This window comes from Cephus cinctus, unplaced genomic scaffold (assembly GCF_000341935.2).
Source record: "Cephus cinctus unplaced genomic scaffold, Ccin1 Ccin1_scaffold3082, whole genome shotgun sequence".
NCBI lineage: Eukaryota > Metazoa > Arthropoda > Insecta > Hymenoptera > Cephidae > Cephus > Cephus cinctus.
Genome location: NW_014334457.1, coordinates 206481 through 228124, shown reverse-complemented (window position 1 = coordinate 228124; position 21644 = coordinate 206481). Strand labels below are relative to the sequence as shown.

Below are 21644 nucleotides of genomic sequence, written 5' to 3'. Positions count from 1 at the left end.
CCCCCCAATACCACCCCATTCAGGCCTCTCGCATCCACTCCTACCACATCATCCCCCGGAACCCCTAAAGAGCACGAGCACAATCATCGATGGAATATTTCTCTCCACTCCGCACGAAGGTGCGGAGGTAATACAAGCACGTGGATAAGGGGGGGTTGGTACGGGGAGGGTACGATGGTTCACCCTCTAATTAAAAGTATTTCGGAATTTCCGAGCGAGGATTTCTTCGCGAACGAGCAAGCGAATCGCTCGGGCGCAATAAGTCAAATCTTGTTTGCGAGTTGGTGCCTAGTTAGGGCCGAATTCGACGGGGTGATGAGGGTACGGCGGAGGGTGGTTAGAAAAGCCAGAAGGTGGAAGGTGGTCCCTCCCAGGTTCTGGGGGATCGAGTAAGAGATGAGGAAGGGTGCCACCTTCCTTCCTTATCGACCGTATAATTAAACCGGGCGCTGATTAAAAAAGTTGCCACGGCCGTAAGATCATTACAGAGACCTCACTTCAGACGCTTCAACCCCTCAAGGTTCCACTCTCTTTATTTTTATCCTCTCCATCTCTATCTTCTAACTTCTTCATTCCCGTACACTCGGTTTCAATTCCGCCATCTTCTTCCATCTTCCCTCCGTCAACTCCCTTTCGTGTTTTCAAACCGCCGCTCGACTCTTCGCCTTCTGCTCTTTGCTACAAACCTCAAAATCACTATCATCTTCCGCCGTTACTACTCGCACTCGTACCTTTCCATTCTGACATCGAAATCCTCATTCGTACCAACCCTTACTCATTAATGGCGTCCGTTCGTTCTCCTTCATTCCTTCTAGGTGCAGACTTCCGCGCCAATCGCCGATTTCATGCTTCGTCGAATACTCATGCTTTGCGGACAATGAGGAATTGCCTTCGACGAGAATGAGAACTTGCTATTGGACTTTTTGTTTATTTCCTCTTTTTAGGATCTCACAGAGGTCTCGACTATTCCTTAGAAAGATTTCATGGAATCGGTCTAGTGCTCATTCTGTATGTACTATCGCTGGGTATGTTGTGACACATTAATATGGGAATGGTAGAAGTCCTGGAAATAAAAACAACAACGTTTTTAAGAGATCAAAAAAAAAGATTAAATATAAAATCATAGTTTGAACTCGGAACATAAAATTAACAAATAGTTTGTAATAATTAATTGATGCAATAGAGTATTTAAATAATTCTCAAAGCACAACGAACCGCAAGAATTGCGAGGGTGCGTAAAATAATAAAGAGGCTTCATATGTCTTTTATCTGGGCATTGTTGGCGAAAAGCAAGGATTGGCGAAAAGCACCGAATATCGGAAAAGAGCCGTAAAATGTGAAAGGAGAATGAGGCCGGACATTGAGTTTTAATAATGACGTCATAACATTCGAGTCGTCACAGTTCGTTCTAATGAGTCATTAAGCCACGAAACGACGTGGGTCGTTCAATTTCAAAAGGACGTCGCGCCGAGTGACATCATAATTAATGAGATATAATAGATGGTCGACGTGAGATGAAGTGGCGGTTGGGTTTACAAAAAGAAAAGAAAAAAAAAAGATACGAAAAGGTCTTAAACGTTAAAAGGGTTGTGAGACGATAATGAAAACGTGTCTCCCGAGACTAAGCAGCTACGTATTTACGCCCTGAAAACTGGATGAGCCTCGTAAACGTATAACAACGAAAAGGTAAATAAAGTTCATAAAGTTAACGGGACGAATAATAATAATGATAATAACAGCCGTGCAATAAAGTTTCCCAAGTGTGTCCAAACGTGACGTCTAAGAATACAAAAAAAAATAATTACACTTAAGCTTCACCAATTATTATTCTCAATCTCGCGGAATACACGGGGACACGCTACTGGATATTATTAATGAAGAACAAAGGAGCTGAAAACGTAGAAAAAAAATAAATTTTAAAACCCAATGCGATTCGACATGCCTCTTTCGCAAGAGGGAACATCAGAGAGCCAGCCCGCGCGTATTAAGAATTGTGGAAGGCTACGGGGTTCTGTAGCCAACCCACCCCGAACCACCCTCCGATGGCGACCGCCGGTTACCATGGCGATTCTTTTGCTTGACAGGTGGCAGCCCCGTCGCTGCCAACGACGAACCAATCGGGCACGGCTAAAAAATATTCAATCACGCGTCAAGAACTGGCCGGGGTAGCGAGGGTCGAGCTCGAGGGCGTATGGGGGTTGAAAAGCAGAGCAAGATCGAGGGTGCTGGGCGGCCCTTCGTATTTTCATCCCCTATCCTTCATCTCGGCTCTCCATGCAGCCACCCTTCTCCCACGCCTCGCCGATGGAGGAATAATAAAATGCCCGGGATTATATATTCAAAATCAATGGTTCCGTTCTTGTCGTTAAAAAAAAAAAAAAAAGTGGTGAAGACGCCCTCCTTCATCCCTTGAATATTCTTCGACAATCTGACCTCGAATACTCCGATTCTCTTTTTAATGGATAATAACGTTCATCCCTTACTTCCTTTTTTCCCCCCTTAATAGTTTTCATAGCCCTACAAGCTTTAAGAATCTCGTCCCTTTCGTCAAACTGATTTTTCTTATCGACACATTCATTCTTAAGGGATGCAACCCCCGACACTCTTCATCCTCATGGCACTCGCCCTCCTGCCTCTGAGGATCACGACGCTCAAGATATCCAGGGCGATACGATTGTCTTATAATTAAGACAGTGGTCAGCAAGAATCATTTCCATTGGAATTTGACAGTCACTGTGGCAAGTCTCGTGATCGAATTTACCACCAAAGACTCGCGCCTTTAATTGGATCGAAATCCCTTGGCTCAATTAGACGGCTGCTAATTGTTTTTTCGACGTTCGACGACAGTCTTGACAACGACGAGGACGACGCCTTTAAGAGGATTCCCAAGTCAAGTTTTCGTTCGTTCCTTCCCCCCTCGTCCGGTTCCATAATACGAGGTAAAGATTCACAGCCTCGGGTCTAGGGATTTTCTTTCAAGATTGCGAATTTACTGGGGATGAGATGGACCAGCGTTAAGTAATAATAATGATGTTGGACAATCGAAAGACACTTTAATCGCTTGACACTTTTCCATTGAAAATTTACCCGATTTATTCAATATGCAAATGTCCTAGTTCTTTTTTTTTTCCCCGTCACTTCCGATATTTCCATTGACGATTCTTCCCACATTTAGATTTTTACCCGCGAATTTCATGTCTCGTGGATCTCGCGTGGAGACACGATGGCCGGCCGTTTTCGAACTGGCCTCTTGCATTGTGTATGAATGACGAACGGGTTAGGGCCACCCTACTGCTGGCCAATGTGGTGGGGCGAGGTTACGTGGACGGTTCTGTGGGACCCAATTTCCAACCGGAATTCCTAACCGAACCGCCATGCTCATCAAGTTACAATAAAAAACTTGCTCGAGATCGTCGATTTCGATGAATATACATTGATCGCGCGAATTATATGCGGAAAAAGTAATATGTGTAAGGAGAATTGAATATAAGCTAGCACGACGTGAGAATTGCTGTCAAGAATATTTCTTGACTGGTACTTTAAATTGCTGTAAACAGTTGTGCTCAATGCCGTGTTAATTTAATTTTCAGTATACCGTCTAGCACGAAGTCTGGATTTATAGGAGTTTTAGAGACACTTACGTGTGTGTATTTTCCGTGCGATTTAATAATTAAACCTCATTTAACTTGAATATACCTCTGGCTGGCTGCATGATCTCAGGGTTAAACAGGATTTAATAATTGAACTGGCAGTGTGAACGATTCTTTAAGGTTTAAAATCACTCATTTCAATAGACTACATATTAGGGTTGTATATCAGTGTAAATGACGCATCTATGTTAATTTTGTTTACCTAACATACGTAAAAAGTAAAAAAATTAAAAAGTCAAAATAGCTTATTAATTTTTCAAAATACGAAACACCTTAGTTGACGTAACATTAAATTAAGTCATAGCTGCTATCCAATCGTTTAGTGCAGATATATTAATGAGATTGATAAATTATTTTTCAAAATTATTGAAATAAGCCAAATTTAATTGACGAATCAAGCCTATCACAAAGCTTTCAGCTACTTCTTCCGTACATAATTATTCAAAAAAAAAAAAAAAATAAGAGAGCGAATTACCCCTAAAAACGACAAAGACGAATAACTCCTAAGAGATATTGAAATGAAATTCCAAAATTTTGTAATTTGTATTAACGATCTAAACAATTTCGAAACAATCAACAAAATCATTGCTAGACAACAACCAGACAGTAGTTAATTATCATATCGTTACAGACTGCTCTATCTTTTTCACGCGAAGTGGGTACCAGTACGATAAAATAGCCAGTACCACTATACAAAAGGTCCAAAGAGATTAAAGGTCCATTTTTTTAGATGGGCAGCTGCAATCCAAAGGGGACATTACTTAATAAACGTACGCATCCGGGGTGCGGTCCAGCGACCATTGTTTCAAAATCGGTAAATGGGTGCAGGCATCCGTCGGCGAGCACGGCCGAAAGGGTTAAAGGGTTACTAAAGGATTAAGGGTTAAGGGCTGGACCACGCGGCGGACACCTGGACGATCTGCAGGAGTCCCACCCAGAAGATGAAGACAAAGAGGAAAGGAAAAAAAAACCGAACATAAAACACTAAACAGAAATAAACCTACGAACGGTCCAGACATCCGTCGTCCCTTGGGATGACCAAAAAATCCTGAAGGACGACACATCTGCGAAGAATTCCTATATCAGTTTTACAAAGGACCCCAAACCCAAGTCCTCTGAACGCACAGACTCCTGACGTACGAATCAATTAATAAACCAGCAAACCCCAAAATAATATTCTCAGCCTCAAAAAGCCATTCAAAAAATTAATATCGCGACCCTTCGTAAAAATAACCTGTTTCCTTTCTCACTGAAAAAAAAAGAGAGGACCAAGACAAAGAAACAAGAGAATGGTAAGACTACCCCGTCAAGGAGGGTAGCTGAGAAAAGATCCATCCAAGGGTTGACTAAAGCGAGTCCTCTAAACATATAGGATACGAGGTCCTGCAAGTCGAATTATGAAGGCCTCTCTTAGCATTTGAAACTTTTTCTCTTTCTATCTCACACGTTCACATATGCCCGTATCTATATTACATACTCATATGCGTGCATACCAAAGACACGGAGAGCCAGGACTAATAACGTATGCACCGCGCAGCTGCGCCATGTTTTGTTCTTGTAACGCTACAGGTTCTTGAATTTCACACACGTATTCCAGCCACGTATGTACGTATATGACCCATGCGTGCGCGTATATATATACATATATATACAAGCGTATACGCATATACGCGCAAAAACGCAGTCGGGGTTCCAACCTCCATTGTTTTACCTAGCGAGACTAGTTTTTGTTTCACTTGGGCTTATTATATGCGCTTCTCGCACTGGTCCTTACCAGCTTCAACTGATGCTGCACGCTGCACGAAAACAATAGTTTTCCATTTTTTTCGTCCCTACGAGAGACTCCAATTCCGAGTGGGGAGGACACGTACGCCACGTTGGATGCCAGCCAATCCGGTCAAACGGTTCCGTTCGTATAGAAAGGTTCTGGGAGAAGAAAAAAAAAACAATGAAAGGGTTAAAGTTGATACAATTGAAAACGGGAGCGTAACGCTCCATTTATTTTTTACACTCGACTCCCGGTTCTCTTTTGTCTATAGGACCAGTCTAGCCTGTCGCGCCAATTGCGACCTACCGCTCTCGCGTAACGTTTTCCTTTGATCAATCCTTACCGTGGGATTTCTTGTTTTTTTTTGTTGACTTTTTCCTTTCTTCCCATTATGGTTTATTGCTTCGCACTTTTTCACTGTCCTCGGGGTCTGGACATTTTTAATGATGCCTGTTACGCAATTGTGTATGAAATGGGAAAAAAAAGTCGTTTTTCTTCGCTTTCCGTATTGGAATCATTGATGACTAACTGTGATGGAATTCTGAATGAAGCTTCGTTTAAAGTGATTTGAAATAGATCAAGGGTACATGGAATGTAAATATTAAGTTTAAAAATTAAAAAAAATGTTGTGTTTCTTAATTAATTATAAAATTTTAGATTTTGACAATTTCTATCGTAATCAGGATACACTATCGATTTTAAATAAAACGTAAGCCTTGCCTAATTTCCGTTTTTTTCAACCGATCGAATACTTGGAATAAATCAGGATATAAATTGAACCTAAATTTCAAGTGAAGCTTTCTGCCGTGCAATCGTTACTGTGAAATGAAAAATTCTGCGATGTAAAAAAAAAAACAAAATAAAAAGTCAAAATCCTCTGTCGAAACTGTCACGAGAACAAAGAATTATGTAGCACGACGCGCGGGGCCGACAAGCTATGAATAAATGCGTGACAAAAGACATGACAATGACGTCCGTTATTTACGAGACAGAAAAACCATCGCCGCGAGAACGTTACCCATCGAAAGTCAGGTGACCTACACGTTGCTGCTATATCTGCATACTTCGTACCCATCAAGCCTCGTGAGAAAGTCACCCCACGACGACCCAATAACTTCTCCGACTAACGAATCGTTCCGAGCGCATAAATTGAAACGCTAAAAGCAGAATTGGGTAGGAATTAGGAAAAGCGCCACGAAATGGGACGGTGATTACGAAGGGGATGGCACACCAGGACGGGAACGAAGAGACCAGAATAGGGTGGAAATCAGAGATATACCAGAGGTGCCTGTAGAAGGTAAACTGGAGAAGAGGACAGAAGGAGGGGGAGGGGGGGGCGATAAGGTTAGATCGAGGCTTGGAGACTGAAGCCCTCCTGAACTCGTGTACTCGTAGGGGATGGACGGCTAATGTTGGAGGGTGGGCGCTACGAACGAGAAAGTCGGAATTTGTCGGTAGCACCATGGGCAGGATGACTGGGAGGGGGTGGGCATTCGGAAGGGTGGTTCGTTTCGGATACAAGGGGGATGGAGATGCTTCGGGGTTGCAATGGAGGGTGCCGAGTGCCGCGTAAATAACTTCCATCTTCGAGGGAGCCCGCTGGCTTGGCGAATAAAAAAAAGGACTAGAAGCAGAAGAAGAAGAAGAAGAAGAAGTTGGAGGAGAGGCAAGGTGGTAGGGTAGCGGGTAGAAAATGATGATGAGTAAAAGAGGAACCTTGATAACCGAGCTGGTTGGTTTGGGGGGTGAAGCCTGTCGGGTTCGGGTGTGCTTCGAAATAGCTCCTGAGAGTTAGCGTGTAGAGAGACGATGAAGACCAAGGGAGAGGTAAAATATTCTTAATGAGCAAAGACCTTCAAGTATTGACTCAAAATGGCGGACGCCCTTTCAAGTCGTCTTGTTAAGCATTATTCCGTATACCGCGTTTCGGCTTTCTCGCAATTTACTCGTACTAAGAATATTTTACATCTCTGCAGGTACATTGCATTGGTGGATTATATAGATAGGTGTACGTATAGGTGTATATTTTATACTTTCAGGATATTCCAAACCAATACAACTGCTAGAGCCACGAGCACCTTTGTGGCTCTTACAATCAGGGGATGAAAGATGGCCGACATCGTCGATGCGAACAATGAACCGACGTTCCTTCCCATTGGAAAACACCTTCGAATTCTTGTTAGCGCTGCCATAACCTCTTTTGCATTAGAGCCTGTATTACCATTCTTTTAGTTTTTCCTTCTATTCGCTTCTCTTGTATTTTTTCAGCCTCTTTGTATCACGTCAATAAAGCTGCCGTTCATTCCTGTTCCTTTGTTTGCCAAACGAGACGGTTCGAAGTTTTCGCAAGCTGTATAATTGGGAAGCTGTATAATCTGTATTATATGCAGGATGGATGGGAATTAAAGGCCATTTGTCGCTGATACAATTGCGGCAAGTCTCTTCGTGTTTGATGACCTGTAGATATTATTCCTGCGTTATAAAACTTTCAGGTTTCATCCGGGCGCCATGCTTTGTATGTACGTACCTGGTGTATTGTTCATTGAGTGGAATTGACGTCAGGACTATGTAGAGATAATTAAGAGAATCATTGATGCTACGTATTTGTCAAGAATACACAACACGGTATTCGCATTCCAGTAATATAACCATAAATAAAAACATTTCTATTGCCACTTACTGCTGAAAGTAAATTACATCAGATTAAGTAATAGCACTTTTTAACTGTCTAGTGCACATGTTTGGTCTGGCAGACTCGACGCTTCTACATTTCTTATGAGCCACGAATTAACGCATTTACTGAAGGGTTAAGTTTGGTTAGAAACTTTATAAATTTCTACAATGCAGAGAACTAAATGAAAAGCTTGTGTTCATATATTACGGTGTGATAACATTGTTTTGTTGCACAAACGACGGAAGAAGATAGAGTAAATGGGGATTTTACAAGAAAGTTACGAGAAACCGGATCTGAATGGCATCGGTACAGCTGCACCGATTATTCAAAGTAGACAATTTTGTTCTTTAGAATTTAGCACAAAAGAGACTGAAGCTACTGGACAGTGGACTAAAAAAGGTAAAAACAAAAGGAGGAAGAAGAGGTTGAAACGACATCCTCATAGTCACGTGATCGCGACCAGGGTGGATTATTTAAAAGAGACCAGCCCGAGGCTGCAGCATGGCTTGTTAGAACTTTGCCTTCGCTTTGAGAAGGCTTCTCGTCCTCGCGAAGCATTGAAATAAGGGTTAAAAATGTATAAGATAAGACAGACGGGCGGAAGGTGAAATCGCAAAGAGTACGCGGCCCTTGGTTGAGGAACGTGAAGAGAAAGAAGGGTTGCTGAGAGTTACGGAGAGAAAGCGAAAAGGAACGTGCAAGCGAATCGGATGGCGAAGAGGGATGAAGAGAGGGATGAGCCAGAAATGGTCGGAGAGAAGTTTCATTATTGATCAAAGAAACTGAGTGTCGCTTCCCACTCCTAAAGCTCGTTCTATTCAACTCGCCTTCGGGTTTCCATTAAAAATACCGTCATCCCTTTACGTATGTACAGCACACCCCAATAGAATCCCCTACAGAGTAACCACCCTGTGCATCTTTTCCTTATCCTTCGAACCTTCTCGATTCTTGAAGGTTGCGCTGCTCTATCTCAAAATTATTAACATAATCTTATAGTATATGAAACTATAATTGAAGATTGTTAAATCCATATACAAATGTATTAGCGAAGCAATTTCTGTCAATTGTCTAAGAAATTTAGCTATTGTCCTTACCTTGCAACTGTTACGTACTTCCAACAGACAGTCGAAGAATGTACGCGCGACTTGATTCTGTAATTTAACCTGATAATGCACTTGGTACTCACAATATTAGTTACACAAATTTGCACTAGAGAAAGTTAGATACACACTTCTTCCTTGGTTGAATTTACACATCACACGGGGGTCAAGTACCAGAGATCTAAACGCGAAGTTGCGTATTCACGCGGTCACAGATGAAATGAGTCTCGACAATTTCAAAAGCGTTAACTAACCGTCAACTGCAAACGCCCAGGTAGCAATCTTTTCGATGTTACGAAAAAGTCATCCGAATGTGTTACATATGTCCACCAAAAAAGCATCTTAAAGATATTCGACGTCCGAAAGTTGACTTTCCGACATGGGTTAGCTTACAGATAACTTTCTAGCGGACATATGTAACCCATGCACATTATTTTTTCGTGACATCGAAAAAATCGCTATCTGGGCGGTTGCTCATTATTACTGACGTAGGAACCTACCAGTGTGACCAACGGTAATCGATACATAAACGAGATACATATCTACTGTATCAAGAAATGGTAACTAAAAGTTACAGAATAACGTGTTAGGAAGATTATCGTAGTGATGAATTGATGACTAGATTTGGTACAGTAAATTGGAGTAAGATATATTTGTATTCATTTTCACGTAAATTTTACAAATATATAATGACGAATGAAGACATAGTGTGGGAGGAATTATCAGGCCTCCCAGCAGATCCGCCTGATATGCGAGACAAGTGTATTCAGTGCAGGTACACTCATCATAATTATTGTGCAGGTTAGATTATTTAAAATAATATTCTAAAGCTAATTGAATTTTTAAACAGGAGGCCAGTTGCAGTTTGCTGGTGTCCAGGTTTGCCAAAGAATCCTTTGAATCCAGCATCGAGATTGATCATTCTGCAGCATCCTGCTGAAGTTAAAAGATGTCTTCGAACAGCACCCATGCTCACTCTTGCTCTAGAGCATGGCAAGTGCCTGACGTTTAGGTACAGGATCAAAAATGTAATAAAAGTCAGGATATTTAACGGTATCCTTAAATATATATTTCTTGGCTCGTTATAATCATGTGTAGTATACATTGGCATTATTTAATATTGATTTTAAAACCAAAAATACAAATTTATAGATTGCCTTGTCAGGATCCAAATTAATATATTTTTTTAGGGGCAAAAAGTTTCCACTTCCAAAACATGAAGGTTTAACAGAAATACTGAAAGATGAGAATACAGTTTTACTTTATCCTTCACCTGGAGCTATTGCCTTGGATGAACTTACTCCAGTTGGAACTAATGCGCAGAAACCGTACAATTTAGTACTATTAGATGGTACTTGGCCACAAGCAAAAGTAATGGAATTATTTTTTTAAATTTGGGTAATTCAAATTGTAACTGACCTGTTTTCTATAGGCTATTTATCACTCCAGCCCTGCTTTGTATTTCTTACGAGCTTGCAAGCTTGTAGGAGTATCAACTAGTGAATATGTTATAAGAACACAGCCCACAGAAGGGTGCTTATCTACTTTGGAGACTGGTGCACTTGCACTTTCCATTTTAGAAAGGACACCAAGAATTAAAGAGGAAATGCTGGGTCCACTTCATTACCTCTGCAGGTAAACATAAACAGAAATAATCAGTTACTTGCATACATATACTTTCAACTAATATAAAATTGTGTTTACGTGTAGATTTCAATTAGAAAATGGTGCTGTAACACATCAGAGTAAAGAGTTTCTAATAAAACAAAAATCTTATCCAAAATTAATTGGTAAAAGGCTAGCAAAGCAACTTCGCGTATTATCCGAGGAGCCTTAATCAATAAAATATATTGTTACACAGTGAAGAATTTTTATATCATGAGGACAAAATAAAGTTAATTTCAGAAAATATTAAACACAGTTTTATTTTTAAATCTGCTTATAACTATCATTAATGTTTTCTAACTGTATTAAAATGAAACTGCATTGTTCCATCGGCTGGATAAAATTTCAATGACCAAGAGAGAGTGTCTTGTTCTGTTACTTCATTTATTTTTCGAAGTAAATAAACTCCTTGCCGCGTATATGGATCCCAAGATATCCTTGATCCAGGCTGGATTTTTTTAACAGGGCCTGAAGAAACAATGACATTTGAATCCAAGTACCAATCGACCCACAAAGCGACACCGTTACAGGATCCTTTACTGTAATTAAATATTAGTTATATTCATTTTTCTAAAACTTACTACTTAAATATGACACTACATAAAGATTTTGTTTATAGTAACAATTTTCTTTTCAATTCTAACCTTGATATAGCAACACTATCCAAAAATTCAGTCGGTTTATACAAATTCACATCCTGTGTCAAATCAAAGCTAGCTAAGACAAATGGAGATCCCAGTGCCTTTGCAGGATACTCCCACAGGGGATGTGCTTCTACAGGACTATCACTGATATCACTGGAGTCCTAAAGAAATTCAAATCCATTTCATATTACAATATGCATTCTTTTAAGAAAGAATAAAAACCGTATACCTGAACGAGTTTGTCAAAAGCGCTCATATCAAATCCTTCACAAATGCCAAGTGGAGCACGTATTTTATGAAGATCCTTAAATTCTACAGCAACACCAAGTATTTTGGCAGCTGTTGGGATCCTCGGAATATTCGAAGGGTACTTGGAGGCCAGATACCAAAAACGTAAGTTGTACCAAGGCAAAATAGAGGTGACAAAGTACGGTTCACCGACAATCAGATCAACCTCTTCAGCCGATGGTAGTTGTTCAGGAGTATCTATAATCTGCACTTTTTCCGAAAGATTATTAGCTTTTATAAACATCTCTGTCGTTCTTCTAGACAGAGAATTCGGCTCAAGAACAACCACTTTCTTGGCTCCTAGTTTCGCAGCTGTAAGACCAATCAAGGAGCCATCTGACAAAGAGACACAAACTTTATTTGGCTTGATCATTTTCTTAATAGCTTTTATAAATTTTCGATTACGCTCTTCATCATTTAGTTGACCGATTCGTGTTCTGGAGAAAGCTACGTGAACGCAACATTCGCAGATGGGTCTTTCGCCTACTTTTTCTTTGATTCTAGAAACAAAAATATGGAAGATATTGATAATATTTTTAAATATGTAGCCAACGCAAAAATTAAGGATATTATACTTTGTTTCGTCCTTTAATTGGAACCATAAAGAATATTCGTCGTGGGAACCAACAAGAGTAATTTCATCCCCTACAGTAACTGACTTTGCTACAGGAAGGTAATAAACAGCCTGCATCCAATGGTCTCTCCATGGTATGCGATCAGCCAGTTGATCCAGAGAAAGATTCTTTGATAATTTTGATTCAGGATGTTCCCAAACTGGGGCACAGCTTAGTAATACCTTTTAAATATAGATAAGTATAAATAGAGGATAAACATTAAATATTTGACAATGCTTTTCCAGATGTTTAATTTACCTGACCATCCATGTCCATGTCTAGTTCCCACCACATAAAGACAGCATGAGCGACTCCTGAAGCAATAGACTTGGCACAAATGGAAACGCTTTCATTAAACTTTAACGGAGTCGCACCAGACCAATTAAATCTATAAACAGGACACAGTCAGATCATATACATTTATTAACTTTTTTGCCTATTCATGATAATGTACCTAAATATGGGTAAAGGTGGTAACAAAGGTCTAAAAGAACTTTGTGGAAGATAAGTTAACTGAAGATCATGTACAGCAGATACACCAGAACAAGTTTTTATTGAAGTCGGTGCATCTATTAAAACTTTTTTATCATCACCATGAGACAGTGGTTGAACCCTGTTCCAAGCACAAACCATAGAACTTTCGACAACTTGAGCCCATACTGTACCCCTACTAGGCACGATGATACTGTCTTTCTAATACAGAAAAAATTGCATACTCAATGGATAGTAATATAACTAACCTTGATAAAAATGATAGTAAATTTCAAAAACTGCCCTTACTTCCAAGAGGACTTGTTGAGCATGATGAAATGTGGATAGAGCACCTTCACCAATTAATTCTGTATCAAAAACTTCAGTTACCAAAATGTTGGCTCTTTTTGTCATATCGCCATTGGGACCTACTTTCATTTCCGTTGATCTCTTTGGTATCAGCTTTATCTTTCCTTCAAAACCATTTTCTTTTATTATTTTATTAGCACAGTTAGCCATAGGTCTGAAAGCCTAGAATAAGAGCAACGCACTTTAAAATAGATTACTAAGTAAGTAACAGTGGAAGTAATTACCTCACAAGCGATAATAGAATCTGCACCACATTTTGCAGCCATCATCGAAAGCAAACCAGTACCTGTACCAATATCTAAAACATTTGCCTCCTCTCCAGCCTGATGCTTCTTCTTAATAGCAGCTTTCAAAGCAATATAATATTTCTGATTCTACAAATAAAAATGATATTCTTTAATAAAATATTTTACCAGAGATCCTGTGAACCTTAAAAGCATTTTATAAATGAAGATTTACCCTTTCATGATCATGAAGCATATCAGCAAATGCTGATCTCGCTACTTCCTGGTGAAAATCATAATCAGGATCCTTTTCTTCCCAATTGACAGTCCCAGTTATAGGATTCAAATTTTGTGTAAATATACTCATAGTGCGAAGAAGTGTAATACGATTGAAAACAGTCTTCAACATGTATTCTTAATAGACATATGAATGATTTAATTATAGGTATAACCGATCACAATGATAAATGTACGTTATCACACGTAAAAGCCGGTTAGTTCAAAAGACACGTGCGTTTCTTAGTGTCAAGAAGTCTATTGTCATATTTCACGAACTATAATTAGATTAAGTCTTACATATATTTGAACAAGACAAAATAAAAAAAAAAGTGTACCAAAACAAATTTTGGAGCACTTTAATTTTGAGTAATTATATTTATAACATCAAAAATATATTAAACTTCGGATTAATCTGACCGCACCCGGAAAACATTTCTTTCTCAAGTAAGTACGCTCCTGATGATATGTGACTATCATTAAAGACGCTCGTGACGCTCGTGACCGAAATTTCCGCAAATCATGCGCAGCAGAAGATTTTCCTCCACTAATTTGTTGCTCGTGAACCAAAGAGTGTGAAAAATCTTCTCGAGTCTACATTCTGCTGATGTCATTCTGAAAGCGTATTTGCGCTGATTTGCGCGTACTTCACTGTTGAGTTGCATCAATTTGTGCAAGTTGAAAATCATCAAACTGGACTCGAGGAACAGCATTACGTCACTAAAAATTGAAGTTAGTCTTATATTTAAAAAAAATGTATTAGAAAATAATAGCGCTTTCGATTAGAAAAATTTTCTAGAGTCACCAAATGTGTTATGATGCAGAATTGTAGTCGCACGAGGTTACATTTTATAACTAGTGATACAAAATTTTGTAATCGAAAGCTCTTTAAGAATATACGCATCATATATTTACTCCAAAAGAAGGCAGTGATGCCTTATATTAATTTTTTTATTACAGATAAAGGTGTCATCATATTGCATATTCAAGAGCCATATAACCTACTTTAAATTACATGAAAATTGTTTGTATTATATAAACAATTGTTAACGCCTAAGTGATGAGAAATGTTATTAATAAAATTTATTCAAATTTTGACAAGATCCCTTAACGTTGTTTAAGATTGCATAACAGTATTTGCTTAACCTGGATATATTTCTAATTAATATTTTGTTTTTACAGAGGTGTTAAACTGTCAAAATCTTTGTACACTCTGGCCACCCTTAAGATTTTCTGAAAAAATGGAACAGACACAATATCAAAGTGATTACCAGTACTTTAACTGCGGCTTTCAAGCTGGAAGTCACATAGTTCAATCACATTATATAAAGGATCACGAAGATGATCCTTTAGGTAACTATAAAAGTTAAATCAAATAATAGTTTATAATAGAACTGTTTAAAACTGACAAAAGTTATAATTGTAGCTTCTCCTGAAATAACTGTTAGCTTTAATCACGAGTGGATGCTGCTTCCTTTGGAACCGCTTGAAGAACCTGAAGAGGAAATTTTCAGTGACAGTGAATTAGAAGTTCTATCATATATAGATGATTGTAGTCTCAAAGTGAGTATCTTAGTTTTAAAAGCACACATATTTCTTGTGTCAAAATTAAATACGCACGCCAAAATACTAAATGCCTAGTGCCTTTTTATATCCAAGTGAATTCAAGTAACCGAAAATTTATATAATTTTTATAGGAGCAAGTTGTGCCATGTAGTCCATTAAATGACAGTCACTTCTATTCCGAAGAAGACCTAACAATTTCTGGTGGCGAGGATGATGAAGAATACAATGAGAATAATGAGTTAGTCGAATTATCATTGGGTCAAGAAAACTTGAATGGCTTTGACTCTCATCCACCGTGAAAACGATTGATTTTCATGCAGATGATTGCAAACTGTCTAAAAGATCACTATGAGAAGTAACACCGCGATTGAGGGTGTTAAGTAGAGACGTTGGCGACGTACGGTGTGCAAAATGAAATAGTTCAAGAAGAAAATAGAGAGACACGTTTTATAGTTTTCTCTCTGTTTTGTAACCTAAGTGGCTAAACCACAAGTAGAGTGGCGAAAACGATATAGTCCTGGTCTGTGGCCAGAAAGCATCACTATTTATTATCCTGGCCAATATTATGCATACGACTAATGAATGTAGGTAGCAGAAACTTAAATCTATAATTTTCTTATTACTTGCACGTGTAAATAAGGTATTCGAAAATATTACCTCCTCAAATGAAATTTCAAGATGTAATATTAAGATAAAATTTAATTTTGTAAACGATCTTTGGGTTGTATGGACTTTAATAACAAAGGATATGGATATATAAAGCAATATAGGATAAATTGTGAATCAAACTAACAGTTGACGGTGCACGTTTACGGTCATTCATACCAATATTATCCATCACGAAAAGTTATGAATTCAGGTGTGACTAAGCTTCAGCAACAATGAAGCTCATTAACTAATGATGATAACATTTCTGACTTGGTCGAATTCGAATATTATTGTCATTGATCAATGATCTTAATTATTGATCAATCACACTCACCATCGTTAAAATTAACCGTTGCCGAAATTTGTAACTTCCCCCGAATCATCCTACACATTATTCCAACATTTTAGGATTTTTAAGCTAAATCTAAAAATACAAAAATTGCACAAAAATGTGAACGAATTGTGAAATAATAAGACGCCGAAATTTACCTCATTATTGCAATAGTACAATTAAGTTGAGATTAAAAATATTGCCAGTATCTTGTATCAGATTCATAAAAGTCAGTGTATAACACATTGACTGTTTGAATTGTTCAAATATTTTTATAAGTTAAATCACTATAATTCATTAAAACTCATCTTCACTGTTTTGATTGTTTTCATTTTGACAACCAACTCCTAGAATTATTATTTAAATAAAGGATGTAATTGCCATTATTTGACGCACTATGTACTTTTCTTAGTCAGGGTCTGATTTTGGACTTTAAATAGACACAGTAAGCACTTTTTGCTTTTGGATGACTTTATTGAATACATTTTACTTATTTGATTTGTGGAAGTGTTATTTTCATATCGAAATGTCTAGATTTTTGGTACATGACTATTATGTACCCTGAAAAATGTAACTTTAATATTAATATTCTACTGAAAAAGTTAAATTATGTTTGGTGCAAATTTATATTTGTAGGCACACTATCTATTAATTATAATCAATGACAATAACTTTCCATATATCATTATCCAGGACGGCTAGGCTGACATCTTTATATTTTTTATTAGATTTAAAAGATCCAAGTGCCGTCTATAAATTGAAATGCATTTTTCTGTATTTCGGAAAAAAATTTCATATGCTTCATTATACTTATACGATCAATACCATGTAGAATCCATAAATATCGACAGTATTATCATAAGTTTCAACGAAATTTGTTGTTGCAAAAATGTACGATATTATACATGTCGTTGATATTGTATACGTCGACCTTGTACATAAGTTGATCAAAAATTAATCCATTCTACGTGAAAATTATTTTGACACTACTATAACGGGATACACGAATAGGAACTTACCGAGCACTCACACTATTTACTAATTTTTCGTTGAAGACAAATCATTCTACATTTTCATTAATTTTAAGATCCATATTTCTCAGCTTCCATTTTCGCAAGCTCACTGTCAAGGCAACTCTTTTCATATTCTACAAATTTTTCATACTATATCGTCCATGTTCATTGATTTCTGTTTGACACTAGACAGAAAATCATTACTTCACGTAAACACCTTGTTTTTTTTGAACAAAAAACAAGAATACTTCAAACAGGCACAAAGTTTATGTGGCCATACTAAGTTCCTGATCCATTTCACTCAGCATATTGTACAGCCTCGTTTTGACATCGTCAGCCACTGCAGCTCTTGGTAAATATACAGAATCAATTTGTGGATTTGCACACTGTCTCAATAATACAGCCAATGTGCTAGTAGTATGTTCAGACATAAGTAAACCAGGAATGATGATGGTGCCCGAAAGCGTCCACCCAAGAAAGATTTTCTCGCAGATGATCTGAAAGAAAAAATTAAAAACCCAAGAGGAACGCAAGAGCGAGAAATTACTAGCGATTAATAAAGATATTATGATTATTTACTGTAACAATAATATAGATATGATAATAATAATTTTTTAAAATTAATTATAAATACCTGCATATTATTATTAACAACTGGAATCTCACAGCGCTTGTTTTCCGAACACAATGATCGACAATCAAAATAATCACAATCTTCGTGTCTCTCACATTCGCTATTGTCAGCCGTCAGACGGCTGACGACAGTTTTTGGAAATACAGCATCCAAATCGAGAAATTTTAGTCTCTGGCCGCCAAGTGGTAACCCAAAATGATTTATTTTTACGTCGCACAGATGAAATGGTTCTGGAAAGTTACTATCAAGCTCTTCTAGAAGATCCAAAATCATTACGGCCAATTTCACTCGTTTGGCCCATTCGGGTTTCGAATCTGACAGTGCCAAAATTGTCGTTGGCGTTTCGATAGGACTGACGTATTCCACCGCGTAAAAAGTACCGCAAGTTCCAATCAATTGTGGAAACACGTCACGATCTTCGTAAAGTATTGATATCACGTATTCGTTCTCTTGCAACAATGGCCATACGTTTTCCATTTCTAGGCGACGTTTTTCCGGATTTGTTTCCACATGATGATTGCGCAATCGACTCAATCGCTCTAATTGCTGTTTAGAAATCGTTTGATTCAATTTAGTTGATATAAGACTCTTTATCATTTCTCTAAAATCCTCTTCAGATGGATAATGCTTTACGGCCGACGAGTCGACCGAAAATATTGATCCGAATTGATCAGTTCTTTGCTTTGATCTGTAAAAAATAAATTTTTGATAAATTAAAAAATTTTGCAAAAATATTGTCATAATTAATATAACAGTTTTCCAAATTTGAAAGAGGATTACTGAATTTCGAAAATAAGTAATTCTGCGCACCTCGATGACTTGAATACAAGACGCGTCGTTTCCCAGTGGGCGGAAAATACGGCTTCCTTTCCGGCATGTAGTGTTTCGCAAGCTAACGTGTGAATTCCACGTTCCGAGCATAATGGACCACATAAGATTCCCACAGCAATGCCCTCTGAATGTCTTTTACACTGAAATCATTATATATAAAAATTAAGCCTGTACATATTAATGTTTTTATGACTTAAATATGAGAAGTACATTCACGAAAATAAAATATGTAATAAAAATTAGGTTAAGGACAGTGCATTTCTCACTAACTAAAAATAATTAAATACAAACAGAACTCGCCCAAAAGAAATGTGTTGCATCAAATATAAACAGTCTGCTCCAGTAATTTCTATGAGATAAGAGAACTAATATGTGCACTATATTCGCTTTATATTGATATAACAGAAACAACGAACATTCCACACGATCGTGTGATCAAAATTCAAAAGAATTTTTCTTGCTTCATCTGCCGGTCTTATCTTGTATTACTTAAATTTCCCTGCAAACTGCATTCCAGACCTGATTGCACTGGTGTAATTATTTATAGTGAGATATTCTTAATTTCTCGAGAACGATAATTGTACATAAAAATTTATCACGTGAGCGATCTAAACAACAGATAATAAAACGTATTATCTTTGAAAAACTACCAAGATTTACTGTAACGATATAACACGTGAGCGTTGAATAATCATACAGACGATTCTTACACAGTGCATCGTTTACAGAAAGAAAAAATATAGTAAAAGGTACCACGTGGTACAATCATTACGCAAGTTTGACTCACGTAATGTTCGTTTTGTGTAAGTTACTTAATTGTTTGTTATTATTTTTGTGTCTTGTTTACTGTACGTACAAATTTCAAAGATAACATAACATTGTTATCGGTGTATTACAGCAGTGAAAAAGAAAAAATATTTCTTTTGCCACTTCCTCAAGATTGTTAAAAAATTAATTCCTCCCCGTACTAAATAAAGAGGAGCTATCGAGCGATTAACTTATTTGTCGCAATTTACCGTCTAGCCGACACTGATTGTCAAGATTTAAACAACTTTTTCTCATCCGGCAGGATGTTGATAAATATACATTAATAGACAAACGAGAGGGGAACATGTTTTTTCCCCAAGCAACATATTAATTACTTATTGTTCGTCAATGTACTAATTAAATTCTAACAATGGAAATTGAAGGAAAATTAATCCACACGCATATTTTTCGAATGAAGTTTGTAATTATTTTACTTGAAACACGTACAAACTCACCTCAAGGTGACGCAATAACGAAATGAAAATTTTGTTTTCTCACGATTACTTTCGCGCCTAAAATTTCCTTACACTTTTGCTTACGTGTGTAGTATATGGTACGTATATGTAGACACCATGTAGCACCAACCTTAACGTTTCAGGAGCAGACAAAAGATGGCACTGACAAATCCACGAAATACCGAACCCGGGTATTTTGGATTGTCCTTAGACGTTCTTACGTAATAATAGGGACTCACCACATTCGATACATGCCGCCAGGCTTCAAGATTTGTGCACATGATGCCCCAATGCAAAAGAAAATAAATCACTAGAAATATCACTGAAAACAAGAGCGCTGCCACGACTTTATAATGGTACATAAATCCCGGCAGACGCCTGATATTCATCCCGTCCGTTCGGCGGAGCCGATTTCGTTAAAAGGTGTGACAAATTATCAATAACAAATGTCATTTCCCATTGTTATTTCACCGGTATCATTCGCTGATGAAAATACAACGCATACAATAGACTCTCTTATCATTTCGTTTTCGTTTAAGAATTATGAATTTTCGCGTTCACGTATTGCTGTCAATGAGGCACGTGCCCAGACTCACTGCAGGATTAGGTCGAATGCGGTATAATCTGCGGCACGCGAAGCGTCGCGACGCTACTGCGCCCGTCTGGTGGGAATTTTGGTGCGCGAGTGGCGTCAGTGACGTATCAATATCTACGAGAGCCTGTGGCTTCGTTCGCTATGGTCCAGATCACATGTCATATAGTATAAATAAATAAAATAGAAGGAATATATCTCTGCGTGGAGTTTGTTTTTCTTCTGCTTTTAGTTACAGTTTTGAGTTTTTCCCACTTTTTAGGATTTTTGACTTTTTAAATTTATTCATTATTCTGTTCGATCCCAGATTTTGGCGCTTCTTCGTGATACGTGTATGCTTGGTGCAGTTTATGGATCGGACTGGATTGGACGAATTGAGAGAACCAACAGACTCGATCAAGTACACGAGGGTGTAACATTTGCTTCGACACGTCCTCTTGCATTTCATCTTATTCACCGTGTTGGCGTCGATCAAATAATTAGTGCGGTGCCAGTGCGTGAAATTGCTTTTCGAGTGTCAGTGGCACGTTTTACATCACTGATTCGTAATGTCATATTGTGACAACTGGTCTCGGGCATCGTTAGACGCATCATGCCGTCGTCCAGTAACGTCACGACGTGACGTCACAGACGTGCACGGTCGGCAATTCAGAGTCGATGAAACTCTCGCACTTCTTTACTCCCTTCAGGTACATTTTGCGAGGGTGCACACCTTTCCAGCACAGGATCCTTGACCTGATTTACCAACTTCCTTTTGTCCCCTTTTTACCTGAGTATCGATCAGATCCTTCTTACATTTATACTCCCCTGCCCTTATTGTACATTATTTAATTTTTTTTCTACGATTCCCCATCAAACCTCACTTTTTTTTTCACTGTACTCCAATACAAAAAATGTTTCAATCCCCTTTCCCTCGTGCTTTTCAAATGATGCTATAAATCTCAGATCTTTGATTCGTTCACCCAATGCATCCCCCTCTTAATATAAGTTATGATTTTCTTTTTCTGCCCCCCCCCCCCCCCCC

The 21644-nt window shown here is 38.1% G+C and overlaps 5 protein-coding genes and 1 long non-coding RNA gene across 13 annotated transcripts in view; 3 read left to right on the top strand and 3 right to left on the bottom strand.

Annotated features, from left to right (window-relative positions):
• Positions 1 to 9181: 9181 nt before the first annotated feature.
• Positions 9182 to 9626, bottom strand: LOC112495362. The gene is made up of 3 exons (XR_003061791.1): positions 9447 to 9626; positions 9324 to 9373; positions 9182 to 9243 (listed from the first exon to the last, which is right to left on the bottom strand). It is a non-coding gene; the product is annotated as an uncharacterized LOC112495362 (long non-coding RNA).
• A 123-nt stretch (positions 9627 to 9749) lies between these two features.
• Positions 9750 to 11623, top strand: LOC107274403 (DTW domain-containing protein 2). Of its 3 annotated transcripts, XR_003061799.1 has the most exons (6): positions 9750 to 9967; positions 10043 to 10220; positions 10345 to 10563; positions 10625 to 10827; positions 11323 to 11398; positions 11512 to 11623. XR_003061799.1 is itself a non-coding variant. In XM_025091673.1 (5 exons), the coding sequence occupies exons 1-5, from the start codon at positions 9807 to 9809 to the stop codon at positions 11027 to 11029; spliced, it is 888 nt and encodes a 295-aa protein (XP_024947441.1). In that variant the 5' UTR covers positions 9752 to 9806; the 3' UTR covers positions 11030 to 11120. The 3 variants fall into 3 exon arrangements, 2 of the variants coding, with proteins under 2 accessions (XP_024947441.1, XP_015608994.1); XM_025091673.1 differs by lacking the exons at positions 11323 to 11398; positions 11512 to 11623 and adding an exon at positions 10903 to 11120 and having other exon boundaries at positions 9752 to 9967; XM_015753508.2 differs by lacking the exons at positions 11323 to 11398; positions 11512 to 11623 and adding an exon at positions 10903 to 11118 and having other exon boundaries at positions 9755 to 9967; positions 10043 to 10204; positions 10383 to 10563.
• LOC107274399 (protein arginine N-methyltransferase 7) lies at positions 11088 to 14180 on the bottom strand. Of its 2 annotated transcripts, XM_015753503.2 has the most exons (9): positions 13703 to 14180; positions 13468 to 13617; positions 13184 to 13405; positions 12858 to 13096; positions 12662 to 12791; positions 12365 to 12585; positions 11731 to 12289; positions 11502 to 11662; positions 11088 to 11396 (listed from the first exon to the last, which is right to left on the bottom strand). In XM_015753503.2, exons 1-9 carry the CDS (start codon positions 13874 to 13876, stop codon positions 11144 to 11146), a joined length of 2109 nt encoding a protein of 702 aa, XP_015608989.1. In that variant the 5' UTR covers positions 13877 to 14180; the 3' UTR covers positions 11088 to 11143. The 2 variants fall into 2 exon arrangements, with proteins under 2 accessions (XP_015608989.1, XP_024947439.1); XM_025091671.1 differs by lacking the exon at positions 13703 to 14180 and having other exon boundaries at positions 13184 to 13347; positions 13468 to 13589.
• Positions 14181 to 14286: 106 nt separating this feature from the next.
• On the top strand, positions 14287 to 16674 carry LOC107274404. Of its 4 annotated transcripts, none has more exons than XM_015753513.2 (5): positions 14287 to 14475; positions 14704 to 14812; positions 14926 to 15096; positions 15170 to 15306; positions 15441 to 16674. In XM_015753513.2, exons 3-5 carry the CDS (start codon positions 14985 to 14987, stop codon positions 15606 to 15608), a joined length of 417 nt encoding a protein of 138 aa, XP_015608999.1. In that variant the 5' UTR covers positions 14287 to 14475; positions 14704 to 14812; positions 14926 to 14984; the 3' UTR covers positions 15609 to 16674. The 4 variants fall into 4 exon arrangements, with proteins under 4 accessions (XP_015608999.1, XP_015609000.1, XP_015608998.1 ...); XM_015753514.2 differs by having other exon boundaries at positions 14288 to 14475; positions 14704 to 14709; XM_015753512.2 differs by having other exon boundaries at positions 14288 to 14475; positions 14704 to 14767.
• Positions 16675 to 16890: 216 nt separating this feature from the next.
• The window catches only part of LOC107274400 (protein FAM69C), a 5242-nt gene continuing 488 nt past the window's right edge, over positions 16891 to 21644 (bottom strand). Inside the window, exons 1-5 of one of the 2 annotated variants that reach the window (XM_015753504.2) lie at positions 20268 to 20653; positions 18746 to 18906; positions 17936 to 18623; positions 17582 to 17798; positions 16891 to 17486 (exon numbers count right to left, since the gene is read on the bottom strand). In XM_015753504.2, the coding sequence (XP_015608990.1) occupies positions 17467 to 17486; positions 17582 to 17798; positions 17936 to 18623; positions 18746 to 18906; positions 20268 to 20417 (1236 nt within the window). In that variant the 5' untranslated portion in view covers positions 20418 to 20653 and the 3' untranslated portion in view covers positions 16891 to 17466. Of the gene's footprint in view, positions 17487 to 17581; positions 17799 to 17935; positions 18624 to 18745; positions 18907 to 20267; positions 20654 to 21644 lie in introns of those variants that run through there. The other variant, XM_025091672.1, reaches the window with a different exon arrangement.
• Positions 21004 to 21644, top strand: part of LOC107274398 (glycogen-binding subunit 76A) — a 15345-nt gene continuing 14704 nt past the window's right edge. Inside the window, exon 1 of the mRNA XM_015753496.2 lies at positions 21004 to 21309. Coding sequence (XP_015608982.1) covers positions 21169 to 21309 — 141 coding nt within the window. The 5' untranslated portion in view covers positions 21004 to 21168. The remainder of the gene's footprint in view (positions 21310 to 21644) is intronic.